The sequence below is a fragment of the Stegodyphus dumicola genome, chromosome X1 (genome assembly GCF_044657685.1).
Source record: "Stegodyphus dumicola isolate Sdum_Otavi_A_Nest chromosome X1, ASM4465768v1".
Taxonomy (NCBI): domain Eukaryota; kingdom Metazoa; phylum Arthropoda; class Arachnida; order Araneae; family Eresidae; genus Stegodyphus; species Stegodyphus dumicola.
Window position 1 is genome coordinate 51606354 of NC_140780.1, and position 18430 is coordinate 51624783.

The 18430-nt window shown below is 31.7% G+C and overlaps 1 protein-coding gene across 6 annotated transcripts in view; it reads right to left on the bottom strand.

Annotated features, from left to right (window-relative positions):
- Window positions 1–590: 590 nt before the first annotated feature.
- Rbcn-3B (WD repeat-containing protein Rbcn-3B) overlaps window positions 591–18430 on the bottom strand; it is a 130200-nt gene continuing 112360 nt past the window's right edge. For 5 of the 6 annotated variants that reach the window (XM_035354307.2, XM_035354304.2, XM_035354305.2 and 2 more), the window contains 7 exons: window positions 16724–16921; window positions 16439–16625; window positions 9738–10008; window positions 9350–9432; window positions 9137–9236; window positions 8911–9015; window positions 591–5771 (listed from right to left, as the gene is read on the bottom strand). In XM_035354307.2, the coding sequence (XP_035210198.1) occupies window positions 5586–5771; window positions 8911–9015; window positions 9137–9236; window positions 9350–9432; window positions 9738–10008; window positions 16439–16625; window positions 16724–16921 (1130 nt within the window). In that variant the 3' untranslated portion in view covers window positions 591–5585. Of the gene's footprint in view, window positions 5772–8910; window positions 9016–9136; window positions 9237–9349; window positions 9433–9737; window positions 10009–16438; window positions 16626–16723; window positions 16922–18430 lie in introns of those variants that run through there. The other variant, XM_035354308.2, reaches the window with a different exon arrangement.

Here is an 18430-nt window from a genome sequence, read left to right on the forward strand (position 1 = left end):
CTCATCTGACAATAATCTCCTCTTCCATCTAATTTACAAGATCTAAAACGCTGTATAGCAAATGCATGGTATTCTCTGGACGTAAATGCACTCAAACATGTAGACTCGATGCCTAAACGAATCGGAGCAAAATCCGTCAAAAGGTGGTCCAATAAAATGTTGATCTTGGGTTTCTAATTCATTGGCCAGTGTGTGTACACCTATATAGTTGCAAGATAGTTCATGGTGAGAGAGTAACTTCGAGAGTCCTTGCCAACCTTTATCAACTTCTTGCAGAAAGTCACAAATGGAATCAGTTTGTAATACAGCCATATGCAGTATCTTTTGAATTGATTATGCACTAAGATAAATTAATTCTTTCAACTGTAATGGCATTTCTTCTGCTTTAGATATGTAAATCTGTTAGAGTTGGTACTTAATAGACTAAATAATTAACAAAAACAGATATATGAAAACTGGAACACCAATCAGAACTTGAACAAGTAACGTGACAGTAAAAATTTCAAAATGAAGTGTTTTTAGAAAAAAAAAAAATTAATATTTTTGCAGTTCTTAAAAAATGTATAGCCAAATAATTAGAATTAAACCTCTAAATGGAAATAAGAAAAATATTTTTATTGCATAAAACAAAACTGTAAGAACTGGGCAACACTTCTATTTACTTAAGACTTTTTGGCAAAAACATATTGAACAAATGATATTTCATTTCATATCTACAATGTGGTTTTAAAGGTAAGATTAACAAAATAACGAAAAGAATAACTTATAATAAAGAGATAACCAAGTTTTCCTGAATAACTTTTCCAAAAATGAGCTAGTTAAAATATGAATCCTTTTCTCTACAAAACATCAGAATATAAAACATTACCCAGTACCTCTACTTTTCTTAAAAACTTGTTTGGATGCAAAAAGTTATACAGAATCAAACATAATTGTATAAATGAAATTATCACTCAAACACAATATAAATTAAAAAGATATGATTTAAATTCGATTGTAATTAGCGATTAAAAGCAGTTACATTTGATTATCAACACAGAAATTTTTTAAAAAAAAACTTTCCTTGATTAATTCTATAATCACACCTGATTCTATGTGAACAAAACTATTCCCCCCCCAAAAAAAATCATTCCTTGGTTAATATAAAATTAGTATACATTACACGATATATATATATGATAAAATTAAAATTTTGAAATATGCATTAACAAACTGATTTTTTTTTTAATCACTCACATATTTACTTAAAAATATAAAATAATCTCTATTTGAATTGCTTACAAAGGGATTAAGCTATTTCACAAATGCACATACACAGCAATTGAATTTTACATTCCAGAAATTGATATATAGTTTGAAATCAATATAACTCACTATTAAACATAACTATGATTTTTCAGAAATAATGTTTTAAAGACTGAATTCAATTTTTAAAATGAAAAATTCGCATTTTGCAACAGCAAAATACTATTAAAGGTCTCAAATGAAAAGAAAAGGGGCATATATTTTAAAATCAAATTTCAAAATTATAGTTTCTTTGCAAACATAAATCACATTTTATAGTTTTCTAGCAGTGGCCCTCATTAAAAAATAAATAAATAAAATTTACAGTAGCAATTAAAAGGTAACAGAAAAACTTTACATAAAAAAAGTATTAATAGATGAAATTTTACGAGAAAAAATACATATACATAAAATTATCATATATATATTTTAAAACTGATTTTTAAAGTTTTAATTAGAAATAATTATATACATATATTTAAAAACCACATTTTGCAGTTGTATATTTTAAAGCAACTCTATGCGAGCAGTATTGCACATTGAAAGGGGGGAAAATACATAAAATAATTAGCTGGAATGAAAGAGAAAAATTTACATAAAAGAATGTAAATAAATTTTTTATATGTACATATATATTATATATAGATCACAATTTATTTTATTTTCGACACTCATATTAACAAATTCATAAATAAATAAATAAATAAATAATTTGTGTTTAGAAATAATCTGTTCAAATATTAAATCAAAAACTGTTTTGGTTATGATAAAAGTTCATAATTTCAAATTATATACACATGAAATTAATAAATATTTGTGGTATACTTTCAACCTTCCAATATTCTGAATGAAAATACAAATTATAACAGAATTTGCTTTCATTTGCATGACATATTTAAATTCATATTTGTCACTTAAAAACAACTAAAAAAGTCACTTTACAGAATCTTAAGAATTTTTTTACAGATACATAAACTTATGTTAAGCGTGAACTGTTTGATCATAATCTTATTTACAATATCAACAAGAACAAAATTACAATTACAAAATACTGTATTTTACAGCATTTAGTGTTTACACACTATCATAATCACAGGCAATCATTATATATAATCAACTTATCGCAAACGGCTCAATATATTCATAACCACAGATTAAAAAATAAATTATCAAATTACATTAAAAATTAAATATATCCGTCTGCAATAGAACTAAAAATTAGCATGGCGGCTTTTGAGGTCAGTACAAATTGGAAAAGATCTATGATATTATGATCATAAAAATATATATAATGATCAATTAAGATAAACATAGTTTCAAAGAATAATAAGAAAATTCCTAACTGAAAAATCAAAATATATATTGAAAACAATTCTATTAATGTAACTTGAGCGGTTTCATAACTAAGCTTATAATTCAATCCATTATAATCAATGAATGACGGCAATATCATTAATACCTAACACATCATTTTGAATAAATCCATTTACAAGTCAATCATTCTTTCATCCTTAGAAGCTTGGGCTAAATCATCAATTACATAACACCCAATTAAATAACATGCTAAGCTTATCACATCATTCATACAGTCTCTCTCTCTCTCTCTACATATATATATATATTAAAAATAATAATAAAAAAAGATGCAAATAATTTTCCCCAAATATATCTAATATAGACACAATCAAGCAAGTCATAAGGAAATAAAGTTAATTTCTTCTGCCACTTTTAATGAAAAATATATCATATGTGTATGTATGCACATTTATGATTTGGGAAAAGAGGTTACATGTTAGCTGACTGAGAGGCACTTAAATTTTATGCTTTTAAATAAGCAATTACAAAGCTTTTGCACAAGAAATGTTATAATGATGATAAAGTCTTAAATGTGCTAAGAATATAACGAGCATAAAATTTATCATATTTATATAACATAGCAAACTGGATCTGAAAAAAGGGACTTCAAGCAGAAATATATGGTTCTATTACAGTGTACTAGACCGGCAGATAAGTTGACTTTATCAAGAAATGGTATTGGTGATACACTTTTTAACAGACATATAAAGATTTACATGCAAGTGGAGTTCTGTTTTAGCTCTAGAAATGGCAAATTTACAAAAGTAGGTAGAACACATACAGGATGTACTTGGTTAAAGATCCTGAAAATCTTTATAATTATTTTTTAAATCCATTTAAGAAAATTAATCAAAGAGTATAAATAAAATGTAATTCAAAAGAATAAAATATTGCAACAAAGAAGAATCAATGATTGTGAGAAACAGTTTTTCATAATTGAATAATTTTGCTCTCAACAAAAGTATTCAATATTTTTAAACAAAAAAAACTATTGAAATTAACTAATAGCTAGGATCAGTAAATAGGTTACCACACCATAATCACTAACCACAAAAATTTAACCATTTGAGTACAACTCTGAACAATAACCAATCTTGTTATGTAATTTTATTTGTCCACTTGTATTTAAAGTGCTTCAGAAACTAGTAAAAATAAGAAAGAAATTGTGAAATTTTGCTTTTCTACTACATTTACCAGCTTCCTTCCTCACACATTATAATTAGTTCAATATTTCAAAAAACAATTTCCGAAATTAATAACCCAAAATTGATGACAAACCAAATTCATGACAAATGAATTAATAAATTCCCAGAAGCAAAATTTCTTCACCTCTTACAGAGATCTGTTAGCACATGGATCAACGTCTGACAAACATTTCAGGTTTTCTCATTTAGCATTTCAATGTTCATACATTTAGGGAAAACTAAGGAAATAAATATGAAGACTTCTAACCATGAGGAAATGAATGCAAATTTTTCTAGCTAGAAGAGTTCATATCCCATTTTAAGGGGCCAGACACTCACATTATGAGGAAAGGTTCTGTCCTAACTGACTACAGAAGCATAAAATTTTGGATTTTATAAAATTTTTAAGATTTTCATCAAAATAACTGGTTTTGTTAAATAAGATGACAACATATGAAAGAAAAAAATCAATCAACCTTTCACCAGTAAAAAGTTCAGGAATCAGTATTTAGGAATTTTTATGTTAAAATTTAATAGCTGCAAAGGAAATCTTTACTTGTTCATTATAAGTTTTCCATGGAATAATTTAATGAAGCTTGTAGTCAGTCAGTATTTGTTTATAATTCGATTCAACATCAGTTTAAGTTTTGGGCCTAAATTTAAAAAAAAAAAAAAAAACCCTCAAATATGTATGTTTTAAGAGACTAAATTCTGATATATATTTAAACACTTAAATACATAACACAACAATAAAATAATTTATTTAACTGAAGATAAAATTAACAACTGAAAAGATATAACGAATAAAAATTCATGCAAGTTTTCTTAAAGCAAAGAAGCAACTTATATTACCAACTGCTTTATTAAAAAAAGAGAGAGAGAGAGAGCCAAAAAAAAGGGGGGGAACTAAAGATATACTTGAAAAGCAGGAAAACTTGCTTAAATTTTTAATAGATGACATGATTTGGTGTCATATTTGCTGGCTAAAAAATCACTTTTCCTATCAAAGGATATATGAATACTGATACAAAGCAATTACCTATACATATTCTCATCATGAAGGAACATAATTTAATAAAGTAAATAAGATGGTCCATAAAAAGGAACTAAGAGACTGAACTTTCATTTGTTCATAAAAGGAGTAAACTGAATGTGTGAAACCTCAAAGTAATCTGAAATTCATTTTCATGGTTCTCTAAGGTTCTTCAATATATTATAAAAAATGCTTTAAACACTAAGTTGTGTACCAAATGACTAAAAATGACTTTTATATATACACATGAACTAAACTATTTAATGAGATTCATGAATAAATAGAAACTTCATTATATTATTCACATTTTCCCCACTTTACCAACCAGGTAATACATTAACTTCTTTAAATATGACAGCTGCTTCACTTTCTATCAGAACACAAGCTGATTAGTGTTAGTAACTGGATCACAGCAAATCCATCCCATTTTTTAAATGAATTGATTATTTTTTTTACAAATATATGTCTACAATAATATAAGTATGAACAGATCAGGTATATATTCAACAAATACCTTTCTGGGAGATTTCTCCACCATTTCATAAATCAGCTTTCTAGAAACATGGATGAAGTTCAGAATAGGTTGTCAATATGCTAATACGAACATATTTCTTAATGACAGCACCAGTTGATACAAAATAATATTCGGACAATATGCACAGAAATCTGATTATATTTTGGAAGAAATTAAACTCATCTTTAATGGTACGTGTGTACACAATACCATTTCATGTTACACTAAAGCGATATTCTAAATTATCATCAGTAATTAGACTAACAACTTTATTTCCTGCCCACTGCAGTCGAGCCATTCTCAAAGGGTTGTTTTTCACAGCTTCGTTTAAAAGTGGTGTATTGTAAGTTCGGATACAGCGTGTTTGTGCATTGCCTAGTCCAAACAAGCCAGTTGCAGTCTGAAAATATTATAATACTTTAAATATGAATTAAACATAAACTACATTTAAAATATAACACAATGGGATAGAGACATTATAATTTTAATAAAACAATAAAATGCTTCTATATAATTCAAAGACTCTTTTCTAACGATCTTCAATAACTAAACTGCGAAATGTGAACACCATGTCTTGAAATGCGAACGTGAGAACTATCAACCCCAATCATATTTTACAGATGCAAAGTTTCATGAGTGAAACTCGTCTGACATCAATTAAAATAAATGATTAAATTTGATAGTTATTCCCTAAATTACTGTAATCTAACTATGCACATTACATAAAAATAAATAAAGACTAGAACAATGAACTGCACTGTTTTACCAAATTTTAACTACTCATGTTTCAGCTGAGGGTAACTGTATTTAAAAAACCTAAGAATGTGTCTCTGTTACACTGATTTGTTTTAATGTCAGGAAGTTTCAGCAAATGTGAATAAAATGCTGTAACCTATGAAATTATGAGAGTTACACAACACGAAAAATAATCCCCCAAGAGTTTATAGCAAGGTAATTTGTTATTATTTATATTGAAGAAAATGGTCTTTGGATATTGGTACAGTAGGTAGAAACAGCAAAAAACTGCAATATTCAGGCACTCAAGAGTGACAGTCAGCACTATTTGAAGATTTTAAGTGTATATCCTGTTTCTATGAAAGGATGTTGACTTAGTCGGTTAATTCTCGCACACAGTTGGTTTTTATATAGCAGAATTAATTAGAATGCCTGCTGGCATCAATGATATTCATGTGATGAATAATTTAGTTTCTGTACATGAGAAGTTTTTAATTCTCATCCAATTTAAATAAGAGAACTAAAATGGTCCAGTTCCCATACCCTGATATTCTAAACAACCAAAACACAAATTTCAGAAATGTTTTTATCCTCTCCTAACCCTTCACATGCTCTCTCTTGGAACAGATCTTCAACTTCTGTAGTTCAAATGCCAGATGTTTTTAAAAATTTAAATCCACACATCCAATTTCCATGCATTTGCAATGATTTTAAAAATTCCTCTTGAATATTAACTTAATCCTTGAAAATAAGATTGCATAGAAAACCTATCACCAGTAAGAAAATACCAATAAAGTTACTAAGACAGTAAAATGCTTATTAATGAAATTCCAGTTAACCTATATATGCGATTGTTTGAACAGCTGAGTGTCAAGGACAAACAGCAAATCAGAACAGTTTAAAAAGAAGCTCTATTGTTTTAGAGGAGGGGAAAGCGTGTACTATGGCACAAAAGCGCACCTCTCTTACTGTGTAGTTTCATTCCAATTTGGAGTGAAACTACACAGTAACAGAGGTTTGATACAAAAATGGATAATGCATAATGCTGAAACCATAGGTATGGATAATGCTGAAAATGGAACTAATTAGTGCATAAACACAGATGCAGATGATCCTAGATAGCATGTTTAAAACCATGATAAGATCATATCAAAAAGTTCAAGATAAATACAAAAGAGAAATGAAAACTTTTATCACCGTAATGATCCAGTCTCATCAAATAACGATACCAGTTATATGTTTAGAAGCAGCCATGAATAAATTTGTTCTTTGCCTTAAACATTTGCAATATGGCTGCACGTAAATGGACTCCTTTCAAACAATTACAAAATTTCCCATTGATAATTAAAATATAATAATTAACGCCTTTACCTTTTTACAAATTTTGTGCATTTTTAAGGAGTGTAAAACGTTAAGACTATAATTTTAGGAGCAGCCTTCACAGAGCACACTGCTTATTTGAAATAAACTTTACATTATCTGACCAATCACCTATAACTGAGATAATTTTGACAAGTTCATACAGAGATCTACTATATTTCAACCCAATTTTTTTTTTCTTTCTCAAACTACGAAATAGCCATACTAACTGTTAGAGACAATTAATAAAATGAATTACAGTTTATTAGCAAATAAAAGAGTCTCTGAAGTATCCATTCTCATTTCAGACAATGTTTTTTCCATCTTTCTTTGTAAACATGCAGAAGAAAAAATGTAATATGAAGTTTTTTCAATATTTTTAGAATAATGTTCTGCAGCATCAAAACTTCTTACGTGAAAATCTAGAATTACAAACAGAAAATACAATTGTTTGGCTAAACTGAGAGGCATTTAAAGGACTAAGGACTATTTAAAGAAAAGCTCCTATTTATCCTAGCACCTTCTTCAATTGAAAACAATTACAAATACTCAACCCAATAAGACACTTGAGGGGAAAGAGAGCACATACAGATAACTATACTTCACACGTCTCTTTTTTATACATGCACTATAAATGAAGAACCTTAAAATCGGAATATTTTCAGCCAAAACCTATCTAACATTAAGGTCAGGGAGAAAAAAATGTTTTTTTAATTCTCATTATAAAGAAATAATCATGCACACATACATTTACACATCACACACATCATGCACACATACATGCACAATAATTTACATTATTTTATACGGATTGTTTATGTACTCCTGAGTAAAACCGATTTTTCAACATAAACATAAAAAGCTTAATGCGCATTAATACATGAATATGCATTTGAAGTTTGAGAGACACATTCATGAGAAGCTTAACCTGCTTAAATACAAAACTTATCTCGTGTGTGTGTGAATATGGCAAAGCCTCGAGGGCTATCTGCCTAAGATGAGGGATGCTTTCGTGGAGGACTTTCTAAGGGAAACTGGCTCGTATACACGTTACACATGAGGAAAACCACGAAAACGCCCATGCAGCCAGCCCGTTCGCAGGATTCGAACCTCGGACCGAACTACCAGTGTTCAGCGACTTTAACGCTCGGCCGCTGGTGGGCCCAAAAACTTATCTCGATTTAAGATATTTATGAAATTATTAAGCTTTTAAATGAGAATGGTCACATAAGTTTTTGTAATTCTTTCAATAAATATTAAACCATTTAATACAAAAGATAAAATTTAAGCTTGTTATTACATACATAACTCCATATTACTGAAATTTAATGGCATAATATTTAATGACATTAACTGGAGTTAAAAAAAAATGCAATTGAATTACATATAACTGTTGAATAAACTTCAGGAGCATCAATTACATGGAAATGTCAAAACAAACTTACTTGCCAAAAACATAACTTATTTTCTTGGTTTGAATACGATGCTAGAAACTTCCCATCAGGAGAAAACGCACATGCATTTATAGCTGCAGCATGAGCTGAGATTGTCTACAAGATTCATATTCGAAAAAATTGTTAGGAGAATGAAATTTAAAATAATGATTCTGATCCTAAATACATACAATACATGTAATCTGTCAAATGAAAATACATAATTTCAAACATTTACTTGACTTTTAGATGCTCTTAACTCATAAATTGCTAGAGTTCCACTTTTCGCTCCAACAGCTATGCGCCTTGTAGAACTACAGTATGTCACATTGTAGAATCTTTAAAAAAATATATAAAAGGTGTGACAGCCAGAACTTTCTTACATTGTGCAAAATATAATATAATCAATATATAATGTGCAAAATATAATGATATATAATTTTCTTTATACCTGCATATTGCTGGAAATGTTTCTTTTAATCCTCTGGCTTTCAGCTGAGTATGATCCAAACAATGAATCACAATGTCCATAACCTGTTACCATAAAGCAAATTTCTTACTGTGAGTTTCCTATATAAACAACATATACATACACTAAGGAAATCACTTATTTTTCTACCATAATAAGACTCTCTTCTTTAAAAATACATAAAAACGATAGGTTTTCTTGACAACCTTTCTTCTTAATCTTCAGTTTTCATCTTGTTTTATTGCCTATATGCAAGTTTTCATTCACTTTTAGAATATGTATTTTATAAAAAAGTATTTATTCACAAAATATAATTACTGTGTAATTCTTAGACTATCAGACATACGCAATTTAAAAAATGCATACATACCTCTACTAATAAATCTGACACATCTGTCTGCATTTTGTCAATCAAAAGCTCAACAACACGAAGAATTTCAGGTTTGGATCGACTTAAAACTGTCATGCTCATAGAAATATTGAGAGCTTGAGCGTTTTGAGCCAAAGTATTATATCGAGCAACTTCTTTAGCAAGTGTTGTAATAAATGCTGGTGGTCGAGCAAGAGCAATCAATGAAAGAGCATGGCGAGCTGTCCGACATGAATCTGCAGCAGGAGTCAAAGGAAGACCATATGACATACTAAAAAAATACAGAATTTATTAAAATTTACTAACAATGAGTATTTAAACAGCACATGAACAATTTCATATTTAAGCAAACAAATATTAAAATAAACATATGCTTGACATTCACAGATGCTGGAAGTTAATAAAACTGACAAATTACATTACAATTAAAGTTCCACTTATATAATTTACTCAATTTTTAATTGCCAATATAATTGATAAACTAGTATTTTTCCCTACTTTCTTTTTTAAAAAAAGTGCTAACTACTACATTACATACTACTATTTTTAAGTTTAAATCATCAAGAATAAATGCCAAGCTGTGGTTTAAATGCAACTAAATATCTGCTTCATTGTAATAACGCAGAAAAAATCAGTATTTTATATTTTTAACAAAAACAAGTAATATATGACCCTAAGTTACATATTCTCTCTGTCACAGGATGAAAGTACATTACCCTGCAGATAATAGAAACATCAACCATTACATCTGCCATGATGAGAGGTACTAACCAAAGTACCACAAATTTCCAAGAAGAAAGCTTAGTACTTTGAAAAGGCTGATGCTGAATATCACAAATTACAAACGATCATTTCAACACAATGCTGAAAAGACTGATGTTCGTTTTAAGCTCATGTTTCCAGTTTCTTCTACACATATAATGTCCTCCCCCCATAATTCTCTTTTATTTTGCTCTAAGGAAAAAAGGCTAATGGAGGGTGGTCGGAATGATTATTTTCTTTTCGTATTTCAAATTTCATTGTTAACTTTCATCCTGAGATTTGCCGTCACATGTAAACAATGCAAAGCATGTGGTGATAAGCAAAATGGAGAAAGAAGGAGCAACCTGATACAACTTGTTACCACTTTTCTTCTTAATCTTCAGTTTTCATATGGAGGCAAAGACAAGCTGTAGAGAATAATCTGTTTGATACCATTTTGAATACAATTGCCAACAAAACCTCCCAGATCTCAAAAATCAGACTGCATTGTCAAAAGGAGATATAGATTGTTTTCAGTGTATCAGTGAGTACAAGAAAACCACTAAGCACTCACACTAAGTTTTCCTCCATTCATAAGTAACAAAACTTATGAATGGAGGGAAAATATTTAAATTTGAATTTACTTCATACTGCAGCATAAAAAATACTTTCATAAATCCTTAATTTTGAGAAATCTGTTATCTAAAGAAATCTCCATAAATTACAGCAGTATAATAAGAACACTTTTATCAAGTAAAATTAGTATGTAGAGGGAAACATAGTCAGTAGCCTTTTAATAATTTTCTTCTACTAATAAATTTTGGCAGAATTCATTTTCTGGGTATTTCAAATTTTTAACTAAATGGTTACAAATCAAACATACATATTCCACCCAATAAAACAAGATAAATATGTTTGAAAGATTTATGTATCAATAAAGAGAAAAGTCTGGAGTTTTTATACCATCTTTTTCCGAAAATAAGACACTGTCTTACTTTCTTTTTTTGGTCCAAAATAAGCGCTAGGGCTTATTTTCGGGGAAAGGCAAAAATAAAACTATATTTATATATTTTTATTTAATATTTATTTTACACAGAATACAGAAATTTAAATTTATTTAGTTACAGTCATGTCACCTTCTTCTGCAACATCGTCATAAATAAAATTCTGAATTATATTCTGATTTTCTTCCAAATCCATTTCCTTTTGAATCATTGGTCCGAATCTCTCATGTCTTGCGATATAGCTATCGTTAAATGAATACTTCTTGTCTAAGTAGCCTGTTCGTAGTGCATTGGAAACATCACTATCAGTTATTTTGTCGAACAACTTCTTGTGAGCCTGGTTTTACAAAATTACCTCGATGATTTCTCATCATTCTGTTTTCAATATATTCATTGATTTCCATCCGCAAATGATCCTTGAATGGCTTGTTTATTGCAATGTCAAGTGTCTGGAGGTAATCAGTCATTCCTGCCGGAAAAATTATTTGATCAATCTTCCTCTCAGCAAGAAAGTTTTTCATGTCTTTAGCGCAGTGAGTACTGGCTGAATCCCAAACTGGTAAACCTCTATTCTGATCCCTCAACAGTGGTGGCAGCATAAAATCAACCCACTTCCTTATAACTGCTTGGGTGCACCAGGCTTTTTCACTTTCAATGACATAAATTCCTGAAACACGTTGAATCTGGTCTTTTTTACCTTTAGTGATTAAAAATGGCGATACTTTCTTGTCATCTAGACAAATCGCTAAAATACAGGTAACATGTGCACTATCGTAACCGGTAGAAGGAACGTAAACCGGTAGAAGGAACACCACAAAGAAGCCTTGTGGTGAACTGTCGTTTGAGCTCCTTGGCGTAGGAATACCGCGGTCTCATCCATAGCAGTCATGTTGGAGAGTTGGTATTTCGAAAAACCGATGCCATCAACAAAAAGCTTAAACGCAAGTGCACGCTTAACAACTTCATTGTCTTCCAGCTTAAACAACGTTGTTGATCTCCTTAGAGACAGTTCATATCGTTTAAGGAAGTTGTCCAACCAGTGTGACGATGCTTTAAATTCTTCTGTGGATATATCAAATTCAATTGCTGTTTCAAGGGCAAATTTTTGAATATCAGCCCTGCGCACAACCAAAGCCATTGCTCTCCTGCCTGCAATCCATTCCTAGATGCAATCTTCCAACTCAGAAAATAACGGCTGCCAACCTGATCCGACTCTGCGTTTTTTCTCATTTCCTTGGTCCACCAGTTGACACAGATAATTGTAGTCTGCACGCCATTTACAAACCATACGGAGATCCAGCATCTTCTCTTTACAGAATACTACAAGATTTACACCCCTGGAATCTTCCACGATTCCCGTTTTGTACTCGACGGAATAGCTCTTTCGTTTTGTACTCATTTTAACTGGGGTTAAAAATTATTCACTTTATTTTTTAATAAAATTACGTATGAGGAAATAATCAGACTTACAAGACTGAAATGAATGAACGTTGTATACCTGCACTGTCGCTCAATGTAGACTGCTGCCTTTTGTTGTATTTTTAACCAGTTCACCGTTAGGAAAATTGCAAACATTTCGTGCCATTTTTCCCATCCAAAAGTAAACTTTTTGTGTCTAAAACTGGGCTCAGAGTATTTCTTTCCCTCTTTCACCACCTGTGAAAGCCTATTTAGAAGTTCTGTTCAAATTAGATTGAAGATCGTACCTGTCACACTGAAGGATGGTGAATAGCGACCCGCTAAGGGGCAACATAAAACGCAAAGACTGGTGTAGTCCTTAGAGCAGATATTTTTCCCTTTGCACCCAACCCCAAATCTATTGCAATCTATTACAATGTAAATCTAATTTTTAATTGTCGAGAAAAAGCTTTATATAAAATAAAAATAAGGGCATTAGCTAGTATTTGAAATGTCCCTGAATTTCGTTTTCTTATTTTCTTGATGGGCTGTAACAAAAGAGAAGAATTGAATCGTTAAGAATTGGAAAAGATAGCACTCAAATCCCTTTGTTTGTTAATAGAAAGGGAGAAAGCTGTTGTGAATCTCATAAGATATTTTGAGGGGGTAGCTATTCGAAGAAAGTGTCCCCATCCTTTACTTTCCTGAAACAGCCCCGCTGTGATCCTAATGCGACACCGCTGAGAAGATAAGTAACCCATCAATCACCCCTTTTGATTTTTGACTCATTCTGTGGGGGTTGGAAAAAGGTGGCCATGTCGTATGTGCCTCAGGGGTTACGGTTCAGCCCAAATTTCACCCCGACGAGAGTCTGCTGATGCTAACGGATGACGATGCCTTTCCTGTGAACGTATCTCTCTCGGGGCAAACGGTCAACTGGTTAAGATAAATGCCAAGAATTAATTTGAAACAAACTGTAGAGGTAAACGATTAATTTCTCAGAATATTTTGTTTCAAACATTTCTCTGAAATACGAGTATTAGGAAAGCTAAACATATTATTACTTAATAAATCAACAGCATTTTTTAACAAATTCTTTTTGTCACATTATTTTAACTATCGATTATTTTCAGGGGATGTCTTATTTTACAAAAAGTTCCGAAAATCATGATAGGGCTTATTTTCGGAGGATGTCTTATTTTCCGAAAAAGACGGTATATATTTACAATGGTTCTTTAATGTATTATAAATTCATCTTTAAAATTCAAATATTCCTCATTTAGTTACTTACTTTAATTATTCATCTCTGCACCAGAAATTTGCATGTATTATACACTGGTTATCATAAATTAAGGAAAAATCATGAAAATAGCGATAACTCCCTCAAAAATAAGCCAAACCCTGTAAAATTTGAATATGCTGCCAAGTAAAAGTAGCTGAGTAAAACTCCAATATGCAAATTGGTGGCGCTGCACTCGGAATATGTCATCTGCGAGGAGCATAAAAGTCCATGTTTGAGAGCAAGCCCACATATTTCACTGTGATAGTGACATCAGAAATCTGAGATAGCTAATTCATAACAATGATCTCCAGGCATCATTTGCCTGCAGAACTACGACAGAAAGTCAGACTAGAGGCAGGACAAAGTCAAACAGAAGTGGCCAGATGGCTAAATGCGAGTCCTTGTGTGGTTCATAGACTTTGGAGGCTATTTCAAATCACAGATTCGGCACCTGTGAGGTTCAGCCAAGGACGGCCAACTGCTACGACGAGCGCTGATGACCGATATTTGACATTATGTGCACTCAGGAATAGAACTGCTACTCCGACTCTTCTTAGATTTTCCCTTGCTGCAGCCACCTGAAGGTTGGTGTCTACGTCAACTGTGCATAGAAGGCTTCATGAAGGTGGTCTGTATACGAGGCGATCAGCCATTTGTGTGCCTTTCACATCACGCCATAGGAGGGAGTGTTTGCAGTGGGCACAACATGTCCACTGGATGCTTAATCAATGGAGGGCTGTTCTCTTTATGAATGAGTCGAGGTTTAGTGCAGAAAGCAATAGTAAGTGTTATTTGATATGGACAGAACCTGGAACCTGTTATCATCCGACAAACATTCTTGAAAGAGATGCATTCGGAAGAGGCAGTGTTTGTGTTTGGGGTGGCATCTTTTTGGGTAGACGCACAGCCCTCTATGTCTTTCCAAGGGAAACCGTGGATGCTCAGGTTTATACAGATGACATCCTTGATGTTTATGTGTTCCCAATATGCCGGGGCAATAGGTGATGCTTTCCTGTTATAGGACAACAACACAAAACCACACAGGGCTCACATTGTAGATGATTATCTTCAACAGGAAACAATTATGCGCATAGAGTGGCCAGCTCGATCCCTGGACTTGAATCCTATCGAGCACATTTGGGATGCTTTAGGGAGACGTCTAGCTGTTCTCAATCCGCTCCCTTAGACCCCTGTCGTGCTTGCAATTGCTTTGCAAGAGCAATGGCTCTTGCTTCCTATGGAACTGATAGACCGCATAATTGAAAGCATTACACATCGCTGAATGTGCTGTATTGCGTCTAGAGGCGATTATATTCCATATTGAAGGTAGTTTTACTATAGCAAACTGACATCTTCGATTTGTTCATTTTATACATGTGCTAATTTCTATACTACCATGATTGTCTGGTAATTTCTTTTTGTGTTATTTGATACCTTACTATGTGTTGTATATTGTGGGTTAGTTTCCTAAAATTCTACATGTAACATTTTCAGTAATCGTGATTTTTGTGATTTTTCCTTAATTTATGATAACCAGTGTACATTATATGATGGATACAAAATGTAAACTTCACCATTAAGTAATTAGCAAAATAGTTTTAATGAATTGCCAAAAAAGGCTGCAAAAAAATTAGCTTACAGGCTGACTATTGCCCATAGCACATTAAAAGAAAACATTTTTAGGAATCTCTCCTTTTCCTCAAAAACTATATTAGCATATTATATTAATAAAAGAAAATCTATCCAAAAAAAAAATTAATTCCAGATTTTGCTTAAGTGTATAAGGTACTTCTCCTGCCTTCTTGGCACATCTTCGTGGTGTTGTGGTCTGCACATTGGGCGTGTATTCCAGAGGTCCATGGTTGCTTATTTTTCATCTTGCCTGCTTCCAAAAATACCTAATGTCTCTACAGTGGTACCCGAACTAAAAGGGTGTTGGATGATGATTCTCCACATCCAGGATTTGGCAGTTGGGTCCCCTAAAACCCCAGTCGCCTTTTAAAAGGGAGAGTATATAAGGTATTTCTCCTGCCTTCTTGGTGTGGTTGTCTGCATGCTGGGCGCGTACTCCAGAGGTTTGTGGTTTGATTCCCGCAGAAAACGTTGCATATTTTTCATCTTGCCTGCTTCCAAAAATACCTAATATTTCTAAAAGCACACCTTAATTACTTCATAACTTACAGGTTGCTTTCCAGCCATCTTTAATACTGAACATATTTCAAAGCATATCTCCAATGCGCAGACATCATAGGATGAAACAACAAAATAAGTCTTACCTCGGCACAAGTTTATCAGAATCGCAACATAGTTCCAATAATCCAAGTAAAATTTTGGATACATCCAAGTAAGGCTGCCAAACTGTAAACCCTCTTCCAATCAAATCTATCGCAGCTCTTCTGAGTGCTGTGTGAGAAGGAAACGATGGAGATGGTGGAACCAACAATAAAAATGCAAGAGCTTGACCTTAAAAAATGGAGCTTATATGCATCACCTTTACACAATATTATTAATATTTAGAAAGACATTGCACATATTTTTTAACTATTGCAGACGGTACATACTAGTATGCCTTGCAAGTGAGTAATTTGACAGCCCAAAGCCATCAACTACACTTCTTCTTTTTTGATCATCGGGCGTCTTTTTCTTGCTTGTTTCAATTTCATGACCATATTCAGCACCAATAACTCCCAAAAGAACGATAGCAGTAGTCTGCTTCCTTTTCCCTTCAGTAGCACTAGATGGCCTTCTACAACTAGCTTCTAAAAACAGAATGTTAATACATATTATGCAATAGTAAGAATTTCTTTCAATTATGCTTTATCTCTAGATATGATAAAAGGAAGAGTCTGTCTCTATCTTTCGCTCATGCTGCATGTAAGCTGATAGACCTAGGGCTACGAAATTTGGTACATAAGTGCATCTAGACAAAAGCCAGTGCATATTAAAGCAATTTTTTTCAAAATTCATATGATTTTTTTAAATGCTTTTTGATGAAATTGTATGAAATCGATAATTCTCTCTCATTATATCAGCAACAATGGCATTGCCATTGTTGCTGATAGCAGCACTGTTGCCACACAGAAAAAGGAGGGCAATAATTCTGTGCAGTTTTTAAATTTAATGTTTCTCTTGGATACTGGACATTTGTTGAGAAAGGGCAAGGAAAAGTTGGTTAATTTAGTTATTATGATAATTAATATTTGTATTAAGGGATATTACTTATTTCATTACAATTTTTTTATATGTACTACATTTTTATTGAAATTTGCGGGGTTTTTTTATTTTATAAAGCTGTTCTGCTGAGTGAAATTCTGTTGCAGTTTTTAAATTTAATGTTTGGTGTTCCCTTTAGACATTTTTCCGGTACATTTAAAAGACAGACAAAAGCTGGCCATGTGGCAGATAGTGATAAATAATCCATACAGGCATACTTTCATTATTTTGCAAATATAATAATTTTACTAATTTATGTTTCATGTACACTATTATGTTCTGGGAGAACGGCAACTATTGTTGCAAAAGATAAGAATAGTCTGGGCTGTATATAAAACTCATTGAATAACTACTTTTCATTTGAGTTACATAACTAATTAATTAATTAATTTTTGTTAGCACTTATGCAAGACAGAAACATCAAACAATAATCAAGCTTCATGTATTACAACCAGTAACATCGAGCAATTTTGTTTCAGAAAACTAAGTAAACTAACTCTTTGCTTAATGTATTAAATGGTTTCTTTGCAAGTTTATTCAAAGGACATAGAAGAGACTCTTATACCAAAATTTCAAGGAAAATTCTGAATTAAATCTACTCTTGAAAGAAAATAATTAATAAATGTTCTAGATGTAAACCCACTTTAAAATATAAAGAACATTCAGAAACAGAAAAGAAATGATACTCAAATTAAATGCATATGGATGTACCACCTGTTTAGAGGGTAATACATTAGAGATTTTATCACTTACATACACGATAGGCAAGATAAAGTGGATAGGTTAGATGCAAAGATTAAGATACTATATGTGAGGACAGTGCATGGTAGATGACAAGATTTGAAAAAAAGAAAACCGCTCAGATAAGAAATGATGCATCAACACTGTAAAAACATAAAAATTGGCAAGAATAAGGGTACAAAAATTATTACAGTAAGCTAGAAATTTACGACTTCAAGCAATGAAGAATTTATTTATTTTCTGATTAAGAAATTTCCATCAAACTGCAATTTCAAAGTATGCAGTTCACTACTTTGGATAAAATAAGTTATTCA